Source organism: Entelurus aequoreus, linkage group LG06 (assembly GCF_033978785.1).
Source record: "Entelurus aequoreus isolate RoL-2023_Sb linkage group LG06, RoL_Eaeq_v1.1, whole genome shotgun sequence".
Classification (NCBI taxonomy): domain Eukaryota; kingdom Metazoa; phylum Chordata; class Actinopteri; order Syngnathiformes; family Syngnathidae; genus Entelurus; species Entelurus aequoreus.
In genome coordinates, this window is record NC_084736.1 from 34122940 (window position 1) to 34135439 (window position 12500).

General features: G+C 39.3%; 1 protein-coding gene across 3 annotated transcripts in view; it reads left to right on the top strand.

Moving 5' to 3' along the window:
- LOC133652159 (oxysterol-binding protein-related protein 7-like) overlaps window positions 1-12500 on the top strand; it is a 98445-nt gene that overhangs the window by 13654 nt on the left and 72291 nt on the right. For 2 of the 3 annotated variants that reach the window (XM_062050588.1, XM_062050590.1), the window contains exons 2-3: window positions 9463-9620; window positions 11187-11306. In XM_062050588.1, the coding sequence (XP_061906572.1) occupies window positions 9483-9620; window positions 11187-11306 (258 nt within the window). In that variant the 5' untranslated portion in view covers window positions 9463-9482. Of the gene's footprint in view, window positions 1-4485; window positions 4576-9462; window positions 9621-11186; window positions 11307-12500 lie in introns of those variants that run through there. The other variant, XM_062050589.1, reaches the window with a different exon arrangement.

Here is a 12500-nt window from a genome sequence, read left to right on the forward strand (position 1 = left end):
ATATTGAAGTAGTGTTGCAGTATTATTCACCAACATATTGAAGCAGTATTGCAGTATTATTCCCCAACATATTGTAGTATTGCAGTTTTATTCACCAACATATTGAAGTAGTGTTGCAGTAATATTCACCAATATATTGAAGTAGTATTGCAGTATTGTTCACCAACATATTGAAGTAGTGTTGCAGTATTATTCACCAACATATTGAAGTAATATTGCAGTATTATTCACCAACATATTGAAGTAGTGTTGCAGTATTATTCACCAACATATTGTGGTGTTGCAGTATTATTCACCAACATATTGAATTAGTGTTGCAGTATTATTCAGCAACATATTGAAGTAGTATTGCAGTATTATTCACCAACATATTGAAGTAGTATTGCAGTATTATTCACCAACATATTGAAGTAGTATTGCAGTATTATTCACCAACATATTGAAGTAGTGTTGCAGTATTATACACCAACATGTTGAATTAGTTTTGCAGTATTATTCACCAACATATTGTAGTATTGCAGTATTATTCACCAACATATTGCAGTATTATTCACCAACATTGTAGTATTGCAGTGTTATTCACAAACATATTGTGGTGTTGCAGTATTATTCACCAACATATTGAATTAGTGTTGCAGTATTATTCATCAACATATTGTAGTGTTGCAGTATTATTTACCAACATATTGAAGTAGTATTGCAGTATTATTCACCAACATATTGAAGTAGTATTGCGGTATTATTCACCAATATATTGAAGTAGTGTTGCAGTATTATTCACCAACATATTGAAGTAGTGTTGCAGTATTATCCACCAACATATTGAAGTAGTGTTGCAGTATTATTCACCAACATATTGTAGTGTTGCAGTATTATTCACCAACATATTGAAGCAGTATTGCAGTATTATTCACCAACATTTTGTAGTATTGCAGTATTATTTACCAACATATTGAAGCAGTATTGCAGTATTATCCACCAACATATTGAAGTAGTGTTGCAGTATTATCCACCAACATATTGAAGTAGTGTTGCAGTATTATCCACCAACATATTGTAGTGTTGCAGTATTATTCACCAACATATTGTAGTGTTGCAGTATTATTCACCAACATATTGAAGCAGTATTGCAGTATTATTCACCAACATATTGAAGTAGTATTGCAGTATTATTCACCAACATATTGAAGTAGTATTGCAGTATTATTCACCAACACATTGAAGTAGTATTGCAGTATTTTTCACCAACATATTGAAGTAGTATTGCAGTATTTTTCACCCACATATTGAAGTAGTATTGCAGTATTATTCACCCACATATTGAAGTAGTATTGCAGTATTATTCACCAACATATTGCAGTAGTATTCACCAACATATTGAAGTAGTATTGCAGTATTATTCACCAACATATTGCAGTAGTATTCACCAACATATTGAAGTAGCATTGCAGTATTATTCACCAACATATTGAAGTAGTGTTGCAGTATTATTCACCAACATATTGAAGTAGAATTGCAGTATTATTCATATTGACAATTCTATTGATGACATCACAACTAAAGTTAATTTGTCAAATGATCAACGCCTCAAATCTTTCCTGTTTATGAACATGTTTACTTCTCACATTTATAAATATATAAAGTTCATGGACATGTTTACTTCTCACATTTATAAAGTTAATGAACATGTTTACATTATAAATGTTTTATTTACATTCATAAATCAACTCAAAATGCTAAAATTTCACCTAAAACCTGAAGATTCAAAATTTGTCAGTATGAATGTTGTCACTATAAACGTGTCCCATACACTTCTTTTTACTTACGATATCAATGATGCAGCCAAGAGTATTGTCCGATACACTTAATGATGCGATATCAGCAGGAATGATACAAAAATGTGTTACCTAGTGGTCACAATGATTCATGAAATTAAGCTCATGTTGCAGTAAATTGAATGATGCAGACACGTTTGTTACTGGATACTTTCTAATCTGCCTTGGAGACTTTATGTGTAAGTAATATGTAACTATAATGCTTTGTTTATATTGACGCATGTCACCTTTTATTGTTCAAAGATTATAACCTATGTCTAGTTTGTTTGCGCTGAGCTGTTGTGTATCTGCTAGCTCCGAGTAGCCTAGCATGTTTACCTTTTGTATATGACTTTAGTAAAATAAAATAAATGGTGTGTTTTTTGGAGGACATTTAGATGTTAACTGTCTGTCATCTTTGTACACACTCTGCTTGTATCGCACATTATATCACACACAAACTATCTTTAGGACTGCTTGTATCGCACATGATATCACACACGAGTAAACACTCTGCTTGTATCGCACATGATATCCCACACTTGTAAATTCTCTGCTTGTATTGCACATATTACACACTAGTAAACACTGCTTGTATCGCACATGATATCACACACAAGTAAACACTCTGCTTGTATCGCACATGATATCACGCACAAGTAAACACTCTGCTTGTATCACACGCAAGTAAACACTGTGCTTGTATCACACACAAGTAAACACTCTGCTTGTATCGCACATGATATCACACACTAGTAAACACTCTGCATCACACATGATATCACACACAAGTAAACACTCTGCTTGTATCGCACATGATATCACACACTAGTAAACAATCTGCATCACACATGATATCACACACAAGTAAACACTCTGCTTGTATCACACATGATATCACACACAAGTAAACACGCTACAGGACTGCTTGTATCGCACATGATATCACACACAAGTAAACACTCTGCTTGTATCACACATATTACACATTAGTAAACACTCTGCTTGTATCACTCATGATATTACACACAAGTAAACACTCTGCATCGCACATGATATCACACACAAGTAAACACACTGCGTGTATCACACATGATATCACGCATAAGCAAACAAGCTACAGGACTGCTTGTATCACAAATGATATCGCACACAACTAAACACGCTACAGGACTGCTTGTATTGCACATGATGTTACACACAAGTAAACACGCTACGGGACTGCTTGTATTGCACATGATATCACACACAAGTAAACACGCTACAGGACTGCTTGTATTGCACATGATATCACACACAAGTAAACGCTCTTTAGGACTGCTTGTATCGCACATGATACCATACACAAGTAAACACGCTACAGGACTGCTTGTATCGCACATGATATCACCCACACGTAAACACGCTACAGCATTGGTCCGCAACCACCGGTACCGGTCCGTGGATCGATTGGCACAAGAAAAAAATAATATGTATTTTTTAAATTTATTTATTAAATCAACATAAAAAACACAAGATACACTTACAATTAGTGCACCAACCCAAAAAACCTCCCTCCCCCATTTACACTCATTCACACTCATTCGCACAAAAGGGTTGTTTTTCTGTTATTAATATTAGCCACTTGGCTAATGTCATCGTTAGCATTAGCTAACTGACTAATGTTAGCATTAGCTAACCGGTTAAAGTTAGCATTAGCTAATGTAAGCATTAGCGAGCTGATAAGGTTAGCATTAGCTAATGTAAACATTAGCTAACTGGCCAATGTTAGCATTAGCTAAAGTAAGCATTAGTTAAATGGCTAATGTTAGCATTAGCTAATGCAAAAAGTAGCTAACTGGCTAAAGTTAGCATTAGCTAATTGGTTAATGTTAGCTTTAGCTAATGTAAGGTTTATTTAAATGGCTAATGTTAGCATTAGCTAAATGTTAATGTTAGCATTAGGTAATGTAAACAGTTAAAGGGCTAACATTAGCATTAGCTAACCTAGACATTAGCTAACTAGTATTTAGCAAATGTAAACATTAGATAATGCTAATGTTAGCATTAGCTAATGTAAACATTAGCTAACTGACTAAAGTTAAGTAACTGGCCAATGTTAGCCAGTTAGCTAATTAGCTAACTGTTATTGTTAGCTGATGCTAACATTAACTAATGCAATCTGATTAATGTTAGCATTAGCTAATTTTAGCATCTGTTAACGGATTAATGTTAGCATTAGCTAATGTTGTAGCAATATTTAATGTTAGCTTTAGATAAATGGCTAATGTTAGCATTACCATTGGCTAACAGTAGCATCAGCTAACTGGATAACAACAACATTAGCTAAAGTTAGCGTTAGCTGACTGGCTATCATTAGCATTATCTAACTGGTTATTGTTAGCATTAGCTGTGAGAAAATGTTTTTCCAGTATTCAGTAAATAAATAAAAGTAAATAAGAGTGACTTAGTGTTTTAAGCAACTTAGTCTTAGGTATTGTAATACTTTAAGTACTTCTAGAGTACAATGTTGATGTATTCTGTGTACTTTGTGTACTTTGTGTATTTCTGTAATGAAGGGATGTTCACCTTCTGACAAACTTGCTGTTTTCCTACATAGTCGTTATTCCCGTTTAGTCGTCATGGTGACGGAGCCTGTTCTCTTGGCCCCGCCCACATACCTGCTGGAACACTCACCTGTCTTGACAGGACTCATGTGTGTCTTAGTTTTGGGCCAGAAGAGAGTTTAAGGAGGTTTAACACGGCAGGAAGAACTTCTCAGGTGTGTTCTTGTCTCCTACTTCCTCATAATTATCACTTTCATGAAGTACTTTGACTGAAGTATTACTTCAAATACTCGGTCAAAGTTCCCACAGGGATGCTACAAGAGGGCCAATACTGCAGTTTTAAAGACAGCACTTATTTGTGTATTTTGTACTTGTACTCATCTTTTTGTACTTCTAGTACTTTGTTGTATTTGACTTATTGTAGTATTTCAGTACTTGAAATGACAGACTTTGTGACACGAGCTGCAGTTAAGCTAGTAGCAATGTTAGCATGTCATATGTTAGCAATGTTAACATTTCATAAGATATTAGTAATGTTAGCCTGTCGGGTGGGGGTCGGCGCCTCAGGCTACTGCATCCGGACTGCGTGTCTGGAGCTCCTGGGTCCCACGGTCCATCCCTTCCGGGTGCCCGTCTTGGTTGGGGCCTGCTGGGTCTGGTCCCTGCGTCTACTGTGGTAGTTTGGTGCTGCAGGGTATTCCGAGGTGCTGCGAGTCGGCCAGTTGTTGGGGTAGCGACCTTGTGTGTCAGCATGTCTGTGATCTTCTTTTAATTCTTTTTTTTAAATTTTTTAAAATTGATTTAATTATTTATTTATTCTTATGTTTTAATGTATTTTATTAATATTATTATTTATTTATTTATTTATTTATTTATTTTATTTATTTATTTTCCCCTACCTCAGGGGGGGGCTCGGCGGGGCGGTTGCTGGTTGTTCCATCTCCATCGTTGGGGTCCCTGCGGGTGGGGTGGGTGGGTCCCGTGGCCCGTGCTGGGTGGTCCTGTGGCGGCCGGCTTGGGTGGGGTGGCCGTGGGCTGGCCTCGCCGGGCTCTCCGGGGGTGGGGGGGGCTCATGGGGGCCCAGTTGCCGGTGGGGCGGGGCGGTCTTCCCGTCCGGTTGCGGGGGGTCTCCGGGCCCCTCGGGCGGGGCGTCCCGCCTTTCTGTCCGTGTGGGGTGTGGTCTCTCGCTGGCTTGGAGTCTGGCTGCCCCCTGCTTTTCTCGTGCCTTGTCCTCTGCCGGGTGCGTCTGTCTGCGGCCTGCTGCTGGCCCTTGTGGGCGGCGCGGTGGGCCAGGCTCTGGGGTTCCTGTCGCTGTCCGGCTTGGCTGCGTGGGGGCGGTGGCCCCTGGTTCCCTGAGCACCACACCTACTGTTTACGGGATGGACTTTCGGGGAGGCTGGGGCCGTACTCTGGCTCCCGCACACACTGGGAGTCAAATGTATTGTACATGCAAATTCACATATACTCGCATACATACATACAGACATACATAGGTACCTACGCTCCCACATACATATACAAATACAGTACATATTTACACACTCAAAGTTCGTACATCCACACGCACACTCATTATACAAACATACTGTATACACATACTGTACATATACATTCACTGTACAAACATACATATACACATACTGTACATATACACTCACTGTACAAACACACACATACACATACTGTACATATACATTCACTGTACAAACACACATACTGTATACACATACTGTACATATACATTCACTGTACAAACATACATATACACATACTGTACATATACATTCACTGTACAAACATACATATACACATACTGTACATATACATTCACTGTACAAACACACATATACACATACTGTACATATACATTCACTGTACAAACACACATATACACATACTGTACATATACAAGTACATATGCACACATACACTCATGCACATAATCACGTTTCATCAAACATATATTAACGTTGTTGCCCTAGGGTAAACTGGGTATAACACATGGCACACTGACAAAGCTTAACCTATTTTTACTATAACAATCTACAAGGTTAATGTAGGTTGCTTCTCTTTCTTCCCCTCCATTTTTCTGCATTCTTTCGTATCTCAAGTTATCATTACGTATTTGTATTGTTGCATTTGAACAATTGTATTGTTGATAATAAAGGTAAAGTGTTGGTATTGTTTATTATCAATAGCACTATTTCTATTGGTATTCATATTGCTCCATTTTTAGCGTAATAATGCTCATTGTCATTTCTGTATTTTTTATTTTCGCTAACTGCTTATTTGCTATTACTTTTACCATCATATTTGTACATGTCGTATTTGCTGATGTTGCTCTGTTGTTGTTGTTGTTGTTGTTGTTTTTGTCTCCCTGTCTAATCCCCCTCTTGTCCCCACAATTCCCCCCTCTGTTTTCCTTTTTTTCTCTATCTATCCCCTCCTGCTCCGGCCCGGCTGCACCAAATGATAATATAAATACATTTAATAAAGTCAAAATACAAATAAGGCAACAAGAGAAGTATCCTACACTTCTCTTTTGTAAAGTAAATCTGAACAGCCGATATGGGCATCTACATCAACTATATAATTTGCCTGAGAAGCTGGGCAGGACATAAAAAAAAAAAAAAAAGTAATGTTAGCATGTTATATGATGTTAGCAATGCTGGCATTTGATATGATATTAGCATTTCATATATTAGTAATGTTAGCATGTCATTTGATGTCAGCTTTTCATATATTAGCATTTCATAAGATATTAGTAGTGTTAGCATGTCATATGATGTTAGTATTTCATATGCTGTTAGCAATGTTAGCATATCATATGTAAGCAATTTTAGCATATCATATATTTGCAATGTTAGCATTTCATATGATATTAGTAATGCTAGCATGTCATACGCTGTTAGTATTGTTAGCGTGTTATATGATGTTGGCAATGTTAGCTTGTTTATATGCTGTTAGCAATGTTAGCATGTCTATGCTGTTACCAATGATATCATGTCTATTTGCTGTTAGCAATGGTAGCGTGTCATATTCTGTTAGCAATGTTAGCGTGTCATATGCTGTTATCAATGTAAGCGTGTCACATTCTGTAAGCAATGTTAGCGTGTCATATTCTGGTATCAATTTTAGCGTGCCATATGATGTTAGCAATGTTAGCATGTCATATATTAGCATTGTTAGCATTTCATATGATATTAGCATTTCATATGATATTAGTAATGTTAGCATGCTATATGATGTTAGCAATGCTGGCATTTGATATGATACTAGCATTTCATATATTAGCATTTCATAAGATATTAGTAGTGTTAGCATGTCATATGATGTTAGCAATATTAGCATTTCATATGCTGTTAGCATTTCATATGCTGTTAGCAATGTTAGCATATCATGTTTTTACCAATGTTAGCATGTCATGTTAGCAATGTTAGCATGTCATATGTTAGCAATTTTAGCATATCGTATATTTGCAATGTTAACATTTCATATGATATTAGTACTGTTAGCGTGTCATATACTGTTAGTAATGCTAGCATGTCATACGCTGTTAGTATTGTTAGCGTTTTATATGCCGCTAGCAATGTTAGCGTGTTGTATGCTGTTAGCAATGTTAGCGTGTCATATATAGGGACGGCGTGGCGAAGTTGATAGAGTGGCTGTGCCAGCAATCGGAGTGTTGCTGGTTACAGGGGTTCAATTCCCACCTTCTACCTTCCTAGTCACGTCCGTTGTGTCCTTGGGCAAGACACTTCACCCTTTGCCTCTGATGGCTGCTGGTTAGCGCCTTGCATGGCAGCTCCCGCCATCAGTGTGTGAATGTGTGTGTGAATGGGTAAATGTGGAAATACTGTCAAAGCGCTTTGAGTACCTTGAAGGTAGAAAAGCGCTATACAAGTATAACCCATTTATTTATTCATTATATGCTGTTAGCAATGTTAGCTTGTCTATATGTTGTTAGCAATGTTAGCGTGTCATATGCTGTTAGCAATGTTAGCGTGTCATATGCTGTTAGCAATGTTAGCTTGTCTATGTGCTGTTAGCAATGTTAGCGTGTTGTATGCTGTTAATGTTAGCGTGTCTATATGCTGTTAACAATGTTAGCGTGTCTATATGCTGTTAGCAATGTTAGCTTGTCTATATGCTGTTAGCAATGTTAGCGTGTCATATGCTATTAGCAATGTTAGCGTGTCATTTGCTGTTGGCAATGTTAGCTTGTCTATATGCTGTTAGCAATGTTAGCGTGCCATATGCTGTTAGCAATGTTAACGTGTCATATGTTGTTAGCAATGTTAGCGTGTCATATGCTGCTAGCAATGTTAGCGTGTTGGATGCTGTTAATGTTAGCGTGTCTATATGCTGTTAACAATGTTAGCATGTAATATGCTGTTAGCAATGTTAGCGTGTCATATGCTGTCAGTTATGTTAGCGTGTCATATGTTGTTAGCAATGTTAGTGTGTCATATGCTGTTAGCAATGTTAGCTTGTCTATATGCTGTTAGCAATGTTAATGTGCCGTATGCTGTTAGCAATGTTAGCGTGTCGTATGCTGCTAGCAATGTTAGCGTGTCGTATGCTGTTAGCAATGTTAGCGTGTCATATGCTGTTAGCAATGTTAGCGTGTCATATGCTGTTAGCAATGTTAGCGTGTCATATGCTGTTAGCAATGTTAGCGTGTCATATGCTGTTAGCAATGTTAGCGTGTCATATGCTGTTAGCAATGTTAGCGTGTCATATGCTGTTAGCAATGTTAGCGTGTCATATGCTGTCAGTTATGTTAGCGTGTCATATGCTGTTAGCAATGTTAGCGTGTCATATGCTGTTAGCAATGTTAGCTTGTATATATGCTGTTAGCAATGTTAACGTGCCATATAATGTTAGCAATGTTAGCGTGTCTATATGCTGTTAGCGTGTCATATGTTGTTAGCAATGTTAGCGTGTCATATGCTGTTAGCAATGTTAGCGTGTCATATGCTGTTAGCAATGTTAGCTTGTCAGTTCTTGCTGAAAGTAAAGAAGTTTTATTTCCATCTTTTATTTTGACTTCACTGTTGAAATATTATAACTATGAATACTATTTCCTGTGTGGTTGCTAGGCAACAAGCATCATTGCATCATGGAGCCTCAGGTGTGTCCGCCATCTCTGAGGAGCACCCAGTCCAGCATCTCAGTCCTGGAACAAATTCCTGCCCAGGTCAGCAAGGCTGCACACTCCAGGAGCAGCAGTGCTGGATCCAACAGACATTCCAAGCAGGTACCAGATGTAGACCTGCACAAGACTCTCATGCTTGTAGACCTGCACAAGACTCATGGTTGTAGACCTACACAAGACTCCCATGGTTGTAGACCTACACAAGACTCCCATGGTTGTAGACCTACACCCGACTCCGGTGGTTGTAGACCTACACAATACTCTCATGGTTGTAGACCTACACAAGACTCCCATGGTTGTAGACCTACACCAGACTCCCATGGTTGTAGACCTACACCAGACTCCCATGGTTGTAGACCTACACAAGACTCCCATGGTTGTAGACCTACACCAGACTCCCATGGTTGTAGACCTACACCAGACTCCCATGGTTGTAGACCTACACCAGACTCCCATGGTTGTAGACCTACACCAGACTCCCATGGTTGTAGACCTACACAAGACTCCCATGGTTGTAGACCTACACAAGACTCCCATGGTTGTAGACCTACACAAGACTCCCATGGTTGTAGACTTACACTAGACTCCAATCGTTGTAGACCTACACCAGACTAGGGTGGTTGTAGACCTACATAAGATTCCAAGGGATTTTAGACCTACACAAGACTCCAAGGGTTGTAGACCTACACAAGACTCCAAAGGTTGTAGACCTACGCAAGACTGGGGTGGTTGTAGACCTACACAAGACTGGGGTGGTTGGAGACCTACACAAGATTGGGGTGGTTGGAGACCTACACCAGATTGGGGTGGTTGGAGACCTACACCAGACTGGGGTGGTTGGAGACCTACACAAGACTCCAAGGGTTGTAGACCTACACAAGACTCCAAGGGTTGTAGACCTACACAAGACTCCCATGGTTGTAGACCTACACAAGACTCCGGTGGTTGTAGACCTACACAAGACTTGCATGGTTGTAGACTTACACAAGACTCCAAGGGTTGTAGACCTACACAAGACTGGGGTGGTTGGAGACCTACATCAGACTGGGGTGGTTGGAGACCTACACCAGCCTCCAAGGGTTGTAGACCTACACAAGACTCCAAGGGTTGTAGACCTACACAAGACTCCCATGGTTGTAGACCTACACAAGACTCCCATGGTTGTAGACCTACACCCAACTCCGGTGGTTGTAGACCTACACCCGATTCTCATGGTTGGAGACCTACACCAGACTGGGGTAGTTGGAGACCTACAACAGACTGGGGCGGTTGTAGACGTGTACAAGACTCTCATGGTTTCTAGCTACAAGTTCAGGCTAGCTAGCTGATGTTGTGGTCTGAGGTGCTAACTGACCTTCACTACGCCATCTGGTGGTCGTCACAGAGTTGTGTTCACACACTAAATCTAAACAATTAGTCACTTATGAATATTTTAGTACTACATGAAATATTCACTTTGTTGTACATTTTGTAAAACAATAAATCTCATTTAAAAAAATAATATTTCAAAGTAAAACATGTATAATTAATACTAAATGTTTACGATGAATACAAATACTCACAGTATTTTATTCACAATATTTTGGTCAAGAGAATAAAAAACACAAATATATTGAATAAAAAACACAAATATATTGAATGTTTTGGTGAAATATGTGTGATGTGTAGTTTCAGGACTGGGAAGTTGTGGAAGATTTCCAGAACTCTTTGGTGGACTCCAGTGTACCTGGTCTGTGTGAGGGAGTACTGATGAAGAGGAGGAAGTACCCGCTCAAAGGCTGGCACAAGGTACACACTACTGCACTACTGCACTCATAATACTGCATAGTACTGCACTTGTGAAATTCTAGTACTGTACTCATCATACTCTAGTACTGCACTTGTCATACTCGAGTACTGCACTCGTCCTGCACTCATAATACTTGAGTACGGCACTCGTCACTCGAGTACTGCACTCGTCACTCGAGTACTGCACTCGTCACTCGAGTACTGCACTCGTCACTCGAGTACTGCACTCGTCACTCGAGTACTGCACTCGTCATACTCGAGTACTGCACTCGTCATACTCGAGTACTGCACTCGTCATACTCGAGTACTGCACTCGTCATACTCGAGTACTGCACTCGTCAAACTCGAGTACTGCACTCGTCAAACTCGAGTACTGCACTCGTCAAACTCGAGTACTGCACTCGTCAAACTCGAGTACTGCACTCGTCAAACTCGAGTACTGCACTCGTCAAACTAATACTGCACTCGTCAAACTGTAATACTGCACTCTTCATACTCGAGTACTGCACTCTTCAAACTATAATACTGCACTCTTCATACTCTAGTACTGCACTTGTCAAACTCTAGTACTGCACTCGTCAAACTCTAGTACTGCACTTGTCAAACTCTAATACTGCACTTGTCAAACTCTAATACTGCACTCTTCATACTCGAGTACTGCACTTGTCATACTATAGTACTGCACTTGTCAAATTCTAGTACTGCACTCTTTAAACTCTAGTACTGCACTCTTTAAACTCTAATACTGCACTCGTCAAACTCTAATACTGCACTCGTCAAACTCTAATACTGCACTCGTCAAACTCTAATACTGCACTCGTCATACTCGAGTACTGCACTCGTCAAACTCTAGTACAGCACTCATAATACTCTAGTACTGCACTTGTCATACTGTAGTACTGCACTTGTCAAATTCTAGTACTGCACTCGTCAAACTCTAATACTGCACTCGTCATACTCTAATACTGCACTCGTCAAACTATAATACTGCACTTGTCAAACTATAATACTGCACTTGTCATACTCGAGTACTGCACTTCTCAAACTCTAGTACAGCACTCATAATACTCTAGTACTGCACTTGTCAAATTCTAGTACTGCACTTGTCAAATTCTAGTACTGCACTCGTCATACTGTAGTTCAGCACTCGTCATACTCTAGTACTGCACTCGTCATACTCTAGTACTGCACTCG